The 18693-nt window shown below is 38.7% G+C and overlaps 1 protein-coding gene across 1 annotated transcript in view; it reads left to right on the forward strand.

Annotated features, from left to right (window-relative positions):
• The window catches only part of LOC114405087 (protein MAIN-LIKE 1-like), a 28752-nt gene extending 14958 nt beyond the window's left edge, over positions 1–13794 (forward strand). Inside the window, exon 8 of the mRNA XM_028367764.1 lies at positions 13600–13794. Coding sequence (XP_028223565.1) covers positions 13600–13794 — 195 coding nt within the window. The remainder of the gene's footprint in view (positions 1–13599) is intronic.
• The last annotated feature ends 4899 nt before the right edge of the window (positions 13795–18693 follow it).

Consider the following 18693-nt stretch of genomic DNA (forward strand, 5'->3'; position numbering starts at 1 on the left):
AAGAGTCTTTACATCAAGAGAGTTTAGTGAGAAGCTCCCCAACAATGGGTTGTTTAGTTCTTCAAGGTCATGAAGTGCTTAACTGTACAAAAGGGTGTAAAAGATGAAGGGGCAAGGAATGAAGATGAATTCGTGGAATAGGATTGGATGCCAATGGTTGTCTTCTTCCTCTAGCTCAAGCTTTAGAGCTCTATTCTTATCTGAACACAAACAACCCTTTTTCTCTTTATGTTTTTCACTTAAAAACCATCTTGAGCTTGAGATTTCGCAAATATGCACTAAGCTCGCCTGCATGATAAGCATGAGTAAGTGCCCGGGCTCTAAGCGTGCTACGGGCACTAAGCACCCCTTCGCATGACTTCAGATTCTCCAAGCTGTTTCTTCAAGCTAAGCGAAAACCTTCCCACTAAGCGACAACAGATCGCTACGCGAGCCTGGCGCGCTAAGCGTGAATCTTTAGGCTTCAACTTCTCTTCCTATCCCTTGCCTGTATTCCTACAAAATAAAAACCACCAAAATAATATGAATTAACAGTTTAAGACACCTATTGCACAAAAACTCAGAGGATGCCAAAATTCAATGATTCACACAAAAAGAAGCAATAAAAATGGGAGAATATTGCTAATTCTTATATGTTATAATTATATAATCTACTAATGCACATGAATTATCAATCGCTTAATGGAAGACAACTAATGACAGGTAGCACTATTAGAAAATACACCTTCTACATCGGTTATTTAGGACTTTCTACATCGGTTTTTAACCGATGTTGAAAGTAACAATGTTGAAAGTATTATCGTTAACATCAGTTTTACAAAACCAATGTTAACGTAAAATTGACAACATCGGTTATCTAAATAACCGATGTTATATAATAAGAATTACACCAAAAAAAGATGTATGAATGTTGATAGGTGACATCAGTTTTTCCACAAAATCGATGTTAAGTTATAGATTAACATCGGTTTTGTACAAAAATCGATGTTAACTTATATATTAACATCGGTTTTGCATAAAAATCGATGTGAAGATAGAAACGTTAACATCGGTTTTTATACAAAACTGATGTTAATCTACACGTTAACATCGATTTTTATACAAAACCGATGTTAATGTTTATAGGTTAACATCAATTTTTAAACAAAAACTAATGTTAATCTATAAGTTAACAATGGTTTTTACCAAAGCCCGACATTAACGTGTAGATAAACATCGGTTTTGTATATAAACCGATGTTAAGTTACACAAACAACATCAGTTTTTTGAGTAACCAATGTTAAGTTGTGTGTTAACATCGGTTTTTTTTGAAAAACTGATGTTGTTGTGTATATTAACATCGGTTTTCATAAAAAAACAAATGTTGTTTTTAGGTTTTTTTTAATAAACTTTCTGTTTTTACATAAAACCCAAAATTTAACCTGTAAAATTGAAATCAGACCATAGATCACAACATATATCAATTGCATTCTGATTTCAAACAATTTTTAGCAGAAAGTTATATTAAACTATCAATTGATAACTATGAATAAATGATTTATTAATCAATAAATAATATTCAATGTTCAAATGACATAGCAATTGGCAAAAATGTAAAACAAGGTAGTAAACTAATTAAGTAACCTAAAATGAAATAGTTCCCTAACATCCTAAGTTCCCTAAAATCCTAACTTTCATTTCTAACTTTGAGATAAAATTGTGCCCACTGGATGCGAAGCGCCTTCAATCTCTCTGCTTTCAATGGTCTAACATCGTTAAAATACTGCATGATCAAATAAAACATAAGTTAGTAATGTAATACCAATGACAAGAAAATAAACTTTGTTTGAAATAAAGAATTACCATTTCCCAATTATTCCTGAAAGTTCCTAAGGTTATCCTGGACATCCAATGCATGACGTAATAGCCGCACTCAATGCTTCCATTTTGTCTATTACACTAAATACATAAGCAGTATATATAAGTAGAAGTTTTATTAAATCACGTACCTTAACAACAATCCACCTAGCACCAGCCTTGGATTTAGGCTGTGGAGTATCATCAAGTCCTTTCAAAGCACTGTTGAATATGAGGAATGTTAAAATACTGATGTTGTTCAGTAATGTTAATGCAAATGTATTGAAAACAAGAATGACCTGTTAATTATTCCCTTAAGATAGTTTTCTGGCCTGTTATGCAAGGAACAAAACCAGACAACAAGGTTTTCCTTAGGCAGAATGACGACCATTTGCCAGTGGTTATTGTAGTATTATACATTATTTAAATTTAGTTGTTTTGTTTGACTTACCTATTCAGGTAGGCTCCAAGGTAGACATCGCATTTTGAACTCTGCATCCAACTCTTGATGTAACTCTCCGATTCAAACTGCGATTGCCTAGATCTCTGAATGGACTGTGGCTTGAGGAATCCATACACATCAGAATTCCCCGCTCACATACTTGTCTCAGTCAGATGCCTGTTGTTGTTAAGACAAAGTTAATTATGTATGAATTTAAAACAAAAACTTAGGTAATTAACAATAATCTAAATTGGCTTACAGAATTCACAACTATATAACAGATATGCTGAGACATTGACCACCGTGTGCAATTTCGGAGAGATCTTCGTGCTTGATGTATAATGGGAAGTCTGGATTAAACACCCCAAACACGGTAGCATCCCACATAACCTGGAGAGGCTTCAAGAAAAGTTGTGGGATGGTCAATGCCATCAGATACAAGGGATCATTGACCTTAGGATCCGGCCTATCTGGAGGCTTTGCTGGAGACACAGCTGCTTATTTATCAAACATAGTGAAATAACATAATTTAATTACAGTGAACAAATCAATTGAAAAAAAACATATAATCAGAGTAAAATACCTGTTCTGATACATGCTTCACGAGATGTGTCGGCTAAGCAAGGAAAGTGTTCAGTGCCTGCCCCATTAGTTGAACCTCGTCAGTGGGTACAGGAACGAGAGCCTCTGCATCTTTAACCTCTTCAACACCAACCTTCACCTGGGCATGCAACAAAGGGATGTTGTGAACAATTATGGATCCTTCATAAACTCTTTGATCGAGGCCGTACCCGAATCAAATAAACATGAAAATGCAGTAACTAGGAAGTGATCCTAGGTCGTTTCCCAACAAGCAATGACAAACCAAATGTTCATAATATACTTGCACAGTAACAGTAACGATGGGGGGGGGGGTTGTTTGTTTTGTGATTAAAGAGCAGAACAAGTAAACTAGAATATGAAACTACTAATATTAAAAACGGGTTGTTTCCTCTGATTCAGAAGCCATTCTCTTATCCTAGGTTATGGAGAATTCGTCCCTAATAGTCAACCACTTAATCCAACCCTATTTCAATTTACTAAGCGAAAATCAACTTAGGGTTGTCAATACGTGATTAGGCACCACATACACTAGTTAGCCCTTCGTCCATTAAGCATGAACGCAAGTTAGGCTCAGAGGCAATTAATCGAACACGAAGCTTGCACTGATTAATGTTCACGAATTTGGGATAACTGGTGAAGGGAAAACTGCCAGGAAACCACATTACAAACGAAACCTCAAAGAGAATTGGGCTTCGTCCTCAAAATGAAACAACACCAGAAAAACTAGCCTTCCATAGATTCAAACAGAAAATGCAAATGAAACATGAAGCAGAAACGTAAATGAGACAGAAACGTAAATGAAAGTAGAAGAAGAAGCAAGAACGAAATTGTAATTAGAAGCAGAAAACGGAAAATTGCATTAAGAACGAAAATAGTAGCCTTAGAACAAAAAAACGTCAAAACCTATAACAAAAGCTCTGAATAATAAAATAGCATAACAAAATAGCCTTGCACGAATCCCAAGGCTGCTATTTAAAAAGAGTCACTCAAAGTCACTGGGCCCTATTACAATACTCTGACCCAAAACGAAATAAACACTGAACAACATATAATAAAATTGCGAAATTTCCTAATTAGAAATTAACTAAGGTAAGCACTGCTTTATTTGCCCTCTTCAAGTCCATAACCAAAATCCGGATTAAGCCCAATGTTTCATTAATTCCTGAAATTAGATTAAAAACATCAAATTAGCTAAATGAGCCCAAATAATAAAACTGCCTGATTAATTGACAATTAAGACCAATCAGTAATTAAAATGGTGCAAAAAGGGTTTAGAAAATAGAAGAAAATGATGGCACATCAAAACCCCCCATACTTATCCTTTTGCACTCCTGGGCAAAATGAAACAAAGAACAAAATCCAAGGATATCAAAGAGATACAAACAAAAACATTCACATATTTCTCAATGAAGATCAAGGAATGGGTAACATCTAACATAAGGAGATCCAAAAAGTCAAGACATTCATGAAAATCATCCAAGCAACCCAATCATGGCAAAATAGTTAATCAGCTCAAGAATGAAAAGTGATAAAGCCTCACAAGATATACACTCTATATTTCAAGTGTCTAGGCTACTATTTACCCTCAAAGCACCCATGAAAACAAACACCACATAAACTTGGCAAGATTCTAAAATTGACAATCAACCCATAAACACAAGCACATGAGGATCAAAAGGTCTTTTAAGGTTGTAATGGGGCCAAGGACAAGGTATGGACAAATATGGAATAAGTGGCTAAATCCCAAAGGAGTAGAGGAGCAATGGGGAATAAGTGCATATTAAGAAAAAATAAGAAAATAAAAAGAAGTAAAGATAAAATTTAAACATAAAGAGTAGAACCAAGAGTTTCATCATTCTTTTGCCATTTAAGATCTTATTCAACTTTATTGCTTTTCTTTTTCTTTTTTTCGAATTTTTTTTTTACTCTATAGCCTTTGAGAAACAACATTTCATTCAGCATGTCCAACATTTAACCAATATACAATGTACATCAAGTATGGCCCAAAATACATCATGAAGCATAGCCAACAAAACAAGTTATCCAATGAAACAAAACCCCCCCACACTTATTCCCAAAACAATTCCAAAGCTCCAAAATTCCTTAAGGATATGGTGATATCATGGTTTTTCATTTAAGGCTTGTAGTGAGCTTCAAAACAAGGAAAGGGAAACAAGGCTCAAAAGGGCTATCAAAGGAATTAATTCAAGGTAAGTCCATTTGGCTAGAAGCTTATAAGAACAAAATTGCCTCAATCATTTCCAAATATGCATGTGAATTAGGAAGCATCAACAAGAATCAAGCCAAGGCTATTGTGCAAGCAATCAATGGGGCAAAACACACCAAATGATTATGATGATGGATGGCTCAAATTCTCACAAAGGTAAACTCATCACTTTCAAATTGAGCTTTCAAAACTATCATGACATGTAGAGGAGAATCAAGGATTTCAAGTCACAAAATGTCAAGAACTTTTATTTTCAAAACAATTACCCATTTCTTGAACATATCCTATAATTCAAAGAAAAACATGCCAAGTCGTACATGCACACAAAATTGACCCAAAATATTAAACTAAAAATCCGACAAAACTAACAACATTAAAAAATTAACACAACTAACAAATTAACAAAACCAACAAAACTAACAAAAACCAAAGAACACTCCCCCCCCCCCCCCCCATACTTAAACAACACATTGTCCTCAATGTAGCACAATTAAGAGATTAAAAACAATTAAATAATCAAATAGAATTGGACAAGTGTAATAAAAGCAAGGAAGGAGATAGGAAGAGAAGAACTCCCTAAGTCATGGTGGAGGAAGAGTAGGGTGGAGTAAGGAAGTCTCTTCCACCACTACGTCCACTAAAGAAGGGTTCGTGAGGAATGGCTTAAGTCGATGGCCGTTGACCTTGAAGCTCTTGTTTGTGGAGTCGCTTTTGATCTCAACTGTACCATAAGGAAAAACATTAGTAACAACAAAAGGACCAATCCACTTAGACCTCAACTTACCACTCATGAGTCCAAGCCTAGAATTATACAATAGCACTTTTTGCCCCACCATGAAGTCCTTCTTAATTATCATGCTATCATGGAACTTCTTGGTCTTTTCTTTGTAGAACTTGGCATTCTCGTAGGCTTCTAGGCGGATTTCATCTAACTCACTCAGTTGCAACTTTCTTTCCTCACCAGCTTGATCCATGGAGAAGTTGCAAGTCTTCACTGCCCAGTATGCTTTGTGCTCAATTTCCACTGGAAGATGACATGCCTTTCCAAAGACAACTCGATAAGGAGACATTCCTATGGGTGCTTTGTAGGTAGTCCGATGTGCCCAGAGAGCATCATCAAGCCTGGTACTCCAATCTTTCCTGCTTGGCTGCACAATCTTCTCTAAAATTCTCTTAATCTCCCTGTTAGAAATTTCTGCCTGTCCATTGGTCTGGGGGTGGTATGGTGTGGATACCCTGTGTACCACCCTGTACTTTTTAAGCAGGGCATGTATTGTTCTGTTGCAAAAATGGGTTCCTTGATCACTAACAATTGCTTTAGGTACTCTAAACCTGCAAAACAGATTAGACCTGACAAAATCTGCAACAACTTTAGCATCATTAGTTCTAGTGGGCTTGGCTTCCTCCCATTTTGAAACATAGTCAACTGCAACGAGAATGTAAACATAACCAAAAGAGACAGGAAAAAGGGCCCATGAAATCTATACCCCAGACATCAAACACCTCACAGAATAGCATAGGTTGCTGAGGCATTTGTTGTCGCCATGTAAGTGTATTTCCTGCTCTCTGACACTGCTCACAAGTGCTGCAGATCTTCCACGCATCCTTAAAAATGGTAGGTCAATAAAAACCACAATCAAGCACTTTGCGAGCTATCCTTTGAACACCCAGATGACTTCCCGGTGCGGAAGAATGACAGAACTGCAGGACTGAGTCAGTCTCATGATCTGGAATGCATCGTCTAATGACCTGATCACTGCACAATTTCGACAAGTAGGGGTCATCCCAAATAAAATGCTTAGCATCACTTTTAATTTTATCTTTTTGGGCTTTAGATGCTAAGGGAGGAAAAACAGAAGCAACTAAATAATTGACAATGTTAGCAAACCAGGGAGTAGAAAGAGAGTCAGAAATACTATACAGTATATACAAATGATCATCCGGGAAATCATCCCGAATGGGTGAATTCGCATCCGATACACGTTCGATCTGACTCAAATGATCAACAACTAAATTTTGTGCTCCGCTCCTATCACTGATTTCCAAATCAAACTCTTGAATCGGATCAACCTAGGCTTAAAATCAGCCTTCTTCAACAAGTACTTTAGAGCTGCATGGTCAGTATAAACAATAATGCGGGTACCAAGCAAATAAGATCAAAATTTTTCAAGAGCAAAAACTATGGCTAGAAGCTCCTTCTCAGTAGTAGTATAATTCGCTTGGGCAGCATCTAAAGTCCTAGAAGCATAGTATATCACCCTGGGCAATTTATCAATTTTCTGAGCAAGGACAGCCCCCAATGCATAATTTGATGCATAACACATAAGCTCAAAAGGGGCTGTCCAATCGGGTGCCTGGATGATGGGGGTGGTAGTTAGCGCTCTTTTGAGGCAATCAAAAGCCTCTTTGCATCTGTCATTAAAGTCAAACTCCACCTCCTTTTTCAATAAGTTGGACAATGGAAGGGCTACTTTGCTAAAATCCCTTATAAAGCGCCTGTAGAATCCTGCATGACCAAGAAAAGATCGCACCTCTCGCACACAAGAGGGGTAAGGCAATTGTGAAATAACAGAAATTTTTGCAGGATCTACTTCAATACCCTTATTGGAAATAATGTGGCCTAAAACTATACCTTGCTCAACCATAAAATGACATTTTTCAAAATTTAGAACAAGGTTAGTTTCAATGCATCTATTCAAAACTTTTTCCAAACTATCCAAACAACCATCAAAAGAGGATCCATATACAGTGAAATCATCCATAAACACCTCTATGCAGTTTTCTAAGAAATCACTGAAAATACTAATCATGCACCGCTGGAAGGTACCAAGGGCATTGCACAGGTCGAAAGGCATCCTCCTATAGGCAAAAGTGTCGAAGGGGCAGGTGAATGTGGTCTTTTCCTGATCCTCAGGAGCAATAGTAATTTGCATATAACCAGAAAAACCATCAAGTAATTTACCTGCCAGGCGTTCAAGCATTTGGTCAATGAATGGCAGGGGAAAATGGTCCTTTTTGGTAACTTGGTTCAGCCTCCTATAGTCAATGCAGACTCTCCAACTGTTCTGCACCCGAGTAGGAATCAGCTCCTCCTTCTCATTTTTGATCACTGTGAGGCCGGTCTTCTTCAGGACTACCTGGACGGGACTCACCCATTGGCTATCGGAGATGGATAAATGATTCCAGCTTGCAAAAGCTTGGTTATCTTCTTCTTCACTTCATCAAGAATCACCGGGTTGAGTCTCCTTTGTGGCTGTCTTACTGGTTTAGCTCCATCCTCTAAATTTATTCGATGCATACATGTGGATGGGCTAATACCAGGAATGTCCGCCAGGGTCCAGCCTATAGCCTTCTTATGCTTCTTGAGAACAGACAACAACTTCTCCTCTTGCTCATCAGCAAGGGAGGCAGATATAATCACTGGAAAACTCTTGCTATCATCCAAGTAAGCGTATTTTAAATTTGATGGCAGAGGCTTCAATTCTGGTGTGGTCGGCTGGATAGTGATAAAAGGAGATGGTTTCTCAGCCTTTACCTCATAAAGAAAGTCAGAGGTATGTGTACTTCCTGAAACATGGTTAGTCCTATCTGACTCTATAAAATCAATTTCGGAGGTAAAACACCACCACCAGACATGCAATCAATATCACTCTCGGATTCACTCTCAGCATCAAATTCAGACATATGAGCAAGTACAATTTCAGACTCAATGCATGAAGAGTGAGAGGCATGCAGATTAGAATAAAGATCAGTCATGTATTCATCAACAACATGGTCAATTATTTAAGCACAAAATACAGAAAGATCTTCAGATAGGTATTTCATAGCATCCAGAATATTAAAATGAACAGTTATATCACCAAACTCCATGGATAGTGTGCCTGCATATACATCTATCTTAGTTCTAGCAGTTTTCATAAAGGGTCTGCCTAGAATGATGGGAACTGATCCTTGAGAAAATCCATCCTCCATATTCAAAATATAAAAATCAACAGGGAAAATCAGTTCACCAACTCGAACCAAGACATCTTCTATAAACCCAACAGGATAGGCAACACTTCTATTAGCTAAATGAATCACCACATCAGTTGACTGCAAGGGACCTAGAGGTAGAGAATTAAAAATAGACAGAGGCATAACACTAACAGAAGCTCCTAAATCAAGCATGGCATTGTCAAACTTACTATTCCCTATAATACAAGGTATACTGAATGTACCTGGATCTTTACATTTTTCAGGAACTTGGGGAACAGATTTACCAATCAATGCGGAGACATTTTTGCCCATGCTAATTCGTTCACTTCCTTTAAGCTTCCGCTTATTAGTGCACAGCTCCTTCAAGAATTTAGCATATCTTGGAATTTGCTTTATTGCATCCAATAGAGGTATGTTTACCTCTACTTTTCTAAATGTTTCCAAGATCTCTTTCTCTTCCTCTTCCATTTTTTTTGTTGGAAACTGCTCTTGGAGGGAATGGAAGAGGAGGGATGTGCTGCTTCTGCAAATCAAAATTGCCAGTGGAAGATTCACCTGCACATAAATTGTTAGGTAAATTTTTGTCATTACCTTTTTCTGGGTTAGAGTGAAGTTGGGCAGGTTCATTTGCAGATGAGGAAGGTGCTACGGGTTGAGGTCCTTGACACTGCTTTCCCGACCTCAATGAAATGGCACTGACATTTTTGGGATTTTGGACAGCTTGAGAAGGCAGCTTGTCAGAATTCTGGGACTGTTGTTGATTCAATTGGGTAGCCAATTGTCCCATCTGATTGGTTAAGCTCTGAATGGAGGCTCTGGTCTCTTGCTGAAACTGCATGTTCTGTATAGTTATTTGCCTCACAAGTTCTTCGAGGGAAGGTTGTGGAGGGGTCTCAACTGTTGGCTGTTTCTGGGGCTGTTGTTGTTGTTGGATTGGTGGAGGAATGTATGGTCTGCTTGGGCCAGCAACATTTTGGAAGGAAGGAGCAGGCTGCTGTTGTTGCTGTTGAGGGCTAGACCATCTGAGATTAGGGTGATCATCCAGGGTTGTATCTGTTGCTGGAGAGGTCATAATTGTTCTACTATGGTTGATTTTGCTGCTGAGGTTGAGGATGTCTATTGTAAATGTTTGCAGCATAAGCTTCGGGTTGCTCAATTGCTCCAGGTTGTTGCATGGAAGGGCAAAGGTCTGTATGGTGGTCAGCAGAGGAGCACAAACCACAAACCCTTGCGACAGGTACAGATTTCTGATTCAAGGCCAGCTGGGTTACCAAGTTAACCAATGCATCCAATTTGCCTTCAAGCTTCTTAGTCTCAGATGATGCAGCTGAGTTTGTAGCTACCTCATGCACTCCTCTAATGACTATGGCATCATTTCTGGCGCTAAACTGCTGGGAGTTGGAAGCCATCTTCTCAATTAAAATTCTGGCTTCAGCAGGAGTCATGTCTCCAAGGGCTCCACCACTGACAGCATCTATCATACTTCTCTCCATATTACTGAGTCCTTCATAAAAATATTGGAAAAGAAGCTGCTCTGAAATCTGATGGTGGGGGCAACTGGCACATAGTTTTTAAAATCTCTCCTAGTACTCATACAGGCTCTCTCCACTGAGTTGTCTAATACCTGAGATATCCTTCCTGATGGCTGTGGTCCTGGAAGCAGGGAAAATTTTTTCTAAGAATACTCTCTTAAGGTCATCCCAGCTCGTGATGGACCTTGGAGCAAGGTAATACAACCAGTCCTTTGCCACTCCCTCTAATGAATGAGGAAAAGCCTTCAGAAATATGTGATCCTCTTGGACATCTGGGGGTTTCATGGTGGAGCAGACAATACGAAATTCCTTCAAATGTTTGTGTGGGTCTTCACCTGTAAGACCATGAAACTTTGGAAGCAAATGGATCAGTCCAGTTTTAAGAACATATGGGACATCCTCATCAGGGTATTGGATGCACAAGCTTTCGTAAGTGAAATCAGGTGCAGCCATTTCCCTTAGAGTCCTCTCACGGGGTGGAGGTTGTGCCATGTTCTCAGAATGTGCAAAATCAGAATGCTCAGAATCAGAATGCTCAGAATTGTAATGTTCAAGATCAGGATGTTCAAAATCATCAATAACAGAATGCACAGATTCACCAGTAATGGAATGCTCAGAATGATCAAAAGGTATAAAATGATGCCTAACTAATCTATGAAATGTCCTATCTATCTCAGGATCAAAGGGTTGTAAGTCAGATGGATTGCCTCTAGTCATACACTACATTCAATATACACAACTAGTTGCCTTGTCATGTAAATAAAGGTGTAGGTTTGAACTACAGCTACCCTCAAATGATATCCAAATGACTTGAAATTTTGTGAGCAACCTTATAAAATGATGAGAAGATAGCACAAAAAATTTCAGGCAAAAATTCAAATTCTAACTATGGAAGCTAAAAATGGTAGGTTAAGAAAAATAAGTGAATAAAACTTGAAAAATAAAAAACTTTTGACAGAATCACTATTTTTGGATGATGGAGACCTCAGCCGGCCTATGGCAGGCTGCCACGGCATAGGAAATTTTTTTCTACCCCAAATACATATATAATAATTGCGATTCTGATAACCGGAGCAAAAGTTATGGCCGTTTGAAGTTTCGACAAACACAAAATTTGCTACTTTTTTTGGAACTTTCAAATCTGACCAAACTAAAGGCTCTAGCTATTTTTCCCACAAAATATAGGTTAAAAGAAGTTACCACAAAAAAATTCAGCCAAAAATAACAACCCTAGCTACTAAAACAAAAAATCTCAAATAATTTAGCATGGGTGGTCGCTAAAATCCGTCTCTACTTGATTTGTACTACTACTCTGTTTTGCCGCAAGCAAAAGTGGTCACTAAGTCCGTCGTAAAACACTATTCACAGCAAAACACCCAAGACTGAAACAGGGGAAACGCTTAATGGGAAAACTGAAACAGAACACACACTAAACAAAATACCAGGACACTAAACAACACTAACACACATACTAACACAATACTAACAATTAAACATAAAACACGAAAGGATTAAACACACAACACTAGCTAGCTATTATGAACCTTTGGACACTGCTCCCTGGCAACGACGCCAAATTTGATCGAGGCCGTACCCAAATCAAATAAACATGAAAATGCAGTAACTAGGAAGTGATCCTAGGTCGTTTCCCAACGAGCAATGACAAACCAAATGTTCAAAATATACTTGCGGAGTAACAGTAACGATTGGGGGGGGGGGTTGTTTGTTTTGTGATTAAAGAGCAGAACAAGTAAACTGGAATATGAAACTACTAATATTAAAAACGGGTTGTTTCCTCTGATTCAGAAGCCATTCTCTTATCCTGGGTTATGGAGAATTCGTCCCTAACAGTCAACCACTTAATCCAACCCTATTTCAATTTACTAAGCGAAAATCAACTTAGGGTTGTCAATACGTGATTAGGCACCACATACACCAGTTAGCCCTTTTTCCATTAAGCATGAACGCAAGTTAGGCTCAGAGGCAATTAATCGAACACAAAGCATGCACTAATTAATGTTCACGAATTTGGGATAACTGGTGAAGGGAAAACTGCCAGGAAACCACATTACAAATGAAACCTCAAAGAGAATTGGGCTTCGTCCTCAAAAGGAAACAACACCAGAAAAACTAGCCTTCCATAGATTCAAATAGAAAACGCAAATGAAACATGAAGCATAAACGTAAATGAACAGAAACGTAAATGAGACAGAAATGTAAATGAAAGTAGAAGAAGAAGCAAGAACGAAATTGTAATTAGAAGCAGAAAACGGAAAATTGCATTAAGAACGAAAATAGTAGCCTTAGAATAGAAAAACGTCAAAACCTAAAACAAAAGCTCTGAATAATAAAATAGCATAACAGAATAGCCTTGCACGAATCCCAAGGCTGTTATTTAAAAAGAGTCACTCAAAGTCACTGGGCCCTATTACAATACTCTGGCCCAAAATGAAATAAACACTTAACAACATAAAATAAAATTGCGAAATTTCCTAATTAGAAATTAACTAAGGTAAGCGCTGCTTTATTTGCCCTCTTCAAGTCCATAACCAAAATCCGGATTAAGCCCAATGTTTCATTAATTCCTGAAATTAGATTAAAAACATCAAATTAGCTAAATGAGCCCAAATAATAAAACTTCCTGATTAATTGACAATTAAGACCAATTAGTAATTAAAATGGTGCAAAAAGGATTTAGAAAATAGAAGAAAATGATGGCACATCACTCTTCATAGGGCAACCAGGCGGGAAGGATTTTCTTCGATGTACAACCCACATTTGTCTGAGTCACCCGTCTTTGGATCAGTCAGTGAGGGATCAACACAACTCCCCTTTGTGCTAACACGAGCAGTTGAGGGACCAACCTCAGGCTCCGGAGACAGTGCAAGTCCCTGTGATTACATTTGTGACTGAAGCTGGGGCTGCATTTGGCTGAAGGATGCCATGAGCTGCCCAATCACTTTTTCTGTGATCGACTCCTCCAGCTGGTCCCTGATTTGTTGAGTGAGCTGCTCGAGTTCTTCGGGAGGGATGAAGGAGGAAATGCAGGAGCTTCGTGGAGCGGAGCCAAAGTATTGCTTGATGGTGACACCGGCTCCAGCAACACGCACACGACTAGGGTGTTCGGGTCACCCAACAGCAGCAGTCAGGACATCCTGACGACCATAGGGGTCAAATGAACCCTGTGACGCCTGCTCCTCCAATGAATCATGTACATAACACATATATTTGTCCAAGGCATTCACATAATAAACAAACATAATTACAATTCTTAATTTAAATTTGACTTACAATATTCTCAGCGATTTCCTTTACGGCCCCAGATGTCATCTGCCTAGTTTTCTTGGTGCGAGCCATCTTCCACTTCATGTATCATTTGATGGGAAATGGAGTGTTAGTGACGCCCTCAGTGCTTCCGGACTGAGCAGCTTCCTCTAGTTTTTTCTTTGTCTTCTCAGCCATCAGCTTCTGTTCTAAATAATCATAACCCTCACGAGACAACACGTGGGGGGCGGTGTTTTGCTTCTGGATGGCCTGTGCTTTTTTCCGCACATCCTTCAAAATTCAAACATTAATCAAAATGATTTCTATAATCTATTATAAGAACTGAATTTTTAGTGGAAACAATTCAAATTACAAAGTACATACCTCCCATGAGGGATCTCGGCGGGTCTAACAAAACTAGGCCCATTTCTCCTTGCTAATGTTGTATTTTTCACAGATAGTGTCGTCCACATCATCCTTGTGGGCTGCAGGTGCCCATTTCCTGGTCAAATCGGATTTAAACTGCCTCCACCGCTCACCCACTGTCTGAAGAACTTTCTTCTTTGTCCTATTGTTAGAAGCTTCAAGGATTTCAAATTCTGCCTGACAAACAATAAATTAGGTTTTATTGTTAGTAAATTATAAATTTTGCCTACTAAACAAAATCAAAGAAGAAAACAAACATACCTGTATATCCTCCCAAATATGTTCTTAATTTCTTCTTTTGGGGATCGTCGGCCTTGCTAGTCACAGGATCGACGTGGACCACTGGTCTCTCTGCCCCAGGTGGTCTAGTGGCCAAGGATCGTAGCCATGTGGCTTTGCATGTTCGCTTTATAGTAGACGGAGATGTTGAGGGGTCTGCAGGAGGAGTAGGAGGAGGAGAAGAAGAAGGAGAGGGAGGAGGAGGAGACGAGCCAGGTGGAGTAGCCATGGTTCTGTAAACAGTAAAAGTTGAGTTAGTTAACATTATCAAAAACAACAGTATGAGTTATGTAAATCAATTTACCGAAATCAAATACATAATTAGAAAATTACATTAGACGATGTTAATTAATTCTCCTTCATCATGATCATTACGATTAGCATGAACGTCATCAGCTTCTTCTTCTCCGATGACGTTAGAAGTCATTTGTGTGGACAAAGGACTAACATAAGTATCCGTGTATGAATCATCATCTTCTACATTAACACCAATTGTTTTCCTGTGTAGAACCACGCATCACCTTTCATCACAAGGGTCTTGCACATAAAATACCTGTTTAGCTTGTTCTGCCATGATGAAAGGGTCATTGTGGTAACCTAGTTTCTTTAGGTCTACCAATGTGAATCCTACATCATCGGTCCGCACACCGGTGTTGCTCTTAACCCATTTACATTTGAAAAAACACACAGTAAATTTGACATAGTTAAGCTCCCAAATTTCATCAATGAACTCAAAGTAAGGGATGAAAGCTACACATGGATTCTCATCATGCACACTTGCGAAGTGTTGAGATTCAACCCTTAGGGTGACCCCGTTGTTTTGCATTGTACTTTTGTTGTCTTGTGCTTTTGTGTAAAAGGAATACTTGTTTATGTCGTATCCTTTCCAAGTTATACCATTTCTTTTAGGCCCATCTACTAGCTTTCTTAATGTTTCTGAAGCATTTTCATCAGCAAAGATTGTATCTTTAAACCAATTAGGGAAGGTCTTGTTATGCTTTTTCAAGACCTAGTTCTTTGAAATTTTTGGATTATTTTGTTTGACTAAAGCTTCATGCTGAAGTATGTATGGCAAAACTTCATTATTGTTGTTCAACACATACAAGTGAACTTGTAATAAATCTTCTACACTTGGAGTGATAACATGCAATCCTCTTGAACCCTTACCACCCACTCTGTCGTCATGGCGAGACTCGAGAAGGCCAACAGGTTTAGCCTTTTCAATGTACTCTGAACAAAATTCAATGGCTTCTTCTGCAATGTACCTTTCAACAATAGATGCTTCTAGACGATGTAGATTCTTGGTATACCCTTTTAAGATCTTCATGTATCGCTCAACCGGGTACATCCACCGCAAATAAACAGGACCACAACATTTGATTTCTCTGACCAGATGAACAATTAAGTGAATCATGATGTCAAAGAAAGCAGGAGGAAAATACATCTCCTACTAGCATAGTATAATTGTGGCCTCATTTTCCAGGTCATCAAACTTGATAGGATCAAGGACTTTGCTACATATGGCATTGAAGAAAAAGCACAAGCGAGTTATGGCTAACTTGACTTTGTTAGGCAAAATGTCTCGGATGGCCACGGCTAACAATTGTTGCATCAACACGTGACAATCGTGAGACTTTAACCCTACCAGCTTAAGCTCCTTCAACTGCACAAGGCTCTTAATATTTGAAGAGTATCCTTGTGGGACTTTCACCCGGTGCAGACACTGACAAAAACTTATCTTCTCCTTTCTGGACAAGGTATGACAAGCTGGAGGCAAGTATATTTTTTCCCATCATACCTTGGATGCAACTGCGATCGTATACCCATGTCAGCTAGATCATTACGGGTATTAAGACCATATTTCGTCTTGCCTTGAATGTTAAGGAGCGTCCCAATGACACTGTCACATACATGTTTCTCCACATGCATAACATTAATACAATGTCTAACATCTAGATCAGACCAGTACGGAAGATCAAAGAAAATGGACCTCTTCTTCCGTATGAAAGTCTTACTTTTATCCTTCTTTTGGGTCTTTCCAAATACATTATTCAGGTGTTCAACCCGCTGGAAGACCTGCTCACCAGTCAACGGTATTGGCGCAGTTTCGTGCTCTTGACTTCCATTAAATGCTTTTTTCAATCGCCTGTAAGGGTTATGAGGTTTTAGAGAACTTCGATGCCTAGTGTATACTATTTTTCTACCATGTTTTAGTTGTATGTAGCTTGTGTCTTCTTCACAGATAGGGCATGCATGATGACCCTTAACACCATAAACGCTCAGATTCCCATATGTTGGAAAGTCATTAATGATACAAAAAAGCATTGCACGCATTTCAAAAGTCTCCTTGCGAAACCCATCAAACACTAAAACCCTCTTGTCCCACAACTTTCTCAGGTCTTCAATCAACGGACTTAGATAAACATCAATGTCATTTCCTGGCTGTCTTGGGCTTGATATCATCATAGACAACATCATGTATTTTCGCTTCATGCACAACCCAGGAGGCAAATTGTAAATTACTAGTAGAACTGGCCATGAACTATGTTGAGTGCTTAAATTGCCATATGGATTCATTCCATCACTAGCTAATCCAAGCCTAAGATTTCTTGCCTCTTTGCCGAAATCTGGATACAAACCATCAATCTTCTTCCACTGGGAGCAATCAGCCAGATGACGGACCATTCCATTCTCTTATCATGCAATCAGTAACTTTTGTTGCTTACACCTTTGTACATATCACTGCATGTCATTGTCACTTGAGGACAAGTGGGTTGTAAACCATCAATCTTCTTCCACTGGGAGCAATCAGCCAGATGACGGACCATTCCATTCTCTTATCATGCAATCAGTAACTTTTGTTGCTTACACCTTTGTACATATCACTGCATGTCATTGTCACTTGAGGACAAGTGGGTTGTTCTCTTTTTGCTTGAGGACAAGCAAAACTGTAAATTTGGGGGAGTTGTTAGTTGGTGAAAATGACTAACTTTTGTGTATAAAACTTGTGTAAATTGTATCAAACTCTTCCAATTTATGGTTATTTTGTAGTGTTATAAGTATTTTCTGTTAAGTATAGGTAATAAATACTTAGTACTTCCATTTTGTGTGTTTAATAATCATTTTCTCTCAATTTCAGATTAATTAGGCAATCTTTGGAAAATGTTGTTTTTCACCTTCTCGTTAAGCCAATCTGCTGGCTTAGCGAGCGTTTGCTAAGCGCAACACTCATGGGCTAAGCGCGAGGAAGACTCTAGAAGAAGATGAGTTGTACATGTTTTCTAAGCGCACCGCTTCATCTCCCTAAGTGCACCGCTTCAGTTCATCCGCTAAGCGAGAAAGGCACGCGCTAAGCCGAAATTCACTAATGTGCGCTAAGTGGTCCATAAGTGCGCTAAGCGCACGAGCACGAACAAGGCCACCTATTTAAGCCTGAAATCAGATTTTAGAGAGAGAGTTTGGATTAGGATTCAGAGCTTTGCATGTCTAGAGTTTCTAGAGAGAGAAAGGTCCAAGTTCTAGAGAGTTTTGAGAGATTTTGTTATGTGAAGATCTGCAGAGACCAGAACTTGAAGTAGGAGCTGATTTGAGAGCTTGAAATGAGTTTGTGAGTGATTGTGAGATCCTAGAGGTGAAGGAGACATCCTCACCACTTGTATTTTTGCAATCTTTCATCTTGTTCTTCTCTTTGTTGTAAAGAAGGCTTCCTGGTATGGAAAGCTAAATCCTCTATTGGATCTTCCCTGTAGGTACCTGATGTAAATATATTTCTATCTATTTAATAATGTTTTGTGTGTTCTCTATGCTATCTGCTTTTCACTCCAGTATGCCTTTACCTTGATCAAGTAGATGCATGCTTTGTTAGGGTCATTCAACAGTGGAAACTGGTCTGACTCTAAAGTCCTTGATAGTGCAGGGCTAAGTTGTCGTACTATCATGAGGAATCGGGGTGTGATAACTTAGTTGTGTATGTGTGTCTTAATGCGGTCTTGGTTGAGTTTAGTCTTACAAGAGGAATCTGCGGATGATGCTTGATTAGGACTAGGCTAAACTATCATGAGGAATCGAGGTTTAGTATCTCAGGAGACACCATAAGAACACATGAGCAT

This window comes from Glycine soja, chromosome 3 (assembly GCF_004193775.1).
Source record: "Glycine soja cultivar W05 chromosome 3, ASM419377v2, whole genome shotgun sequence".
In the NCBI taxonomy this organism is placed as follows: domain Eukaryota; kingdom Viridiplantae; phylum Streptophyta; class Magnoliopsida; order Fabales; family Fabaceae; genus Glycine; species Glycine soja.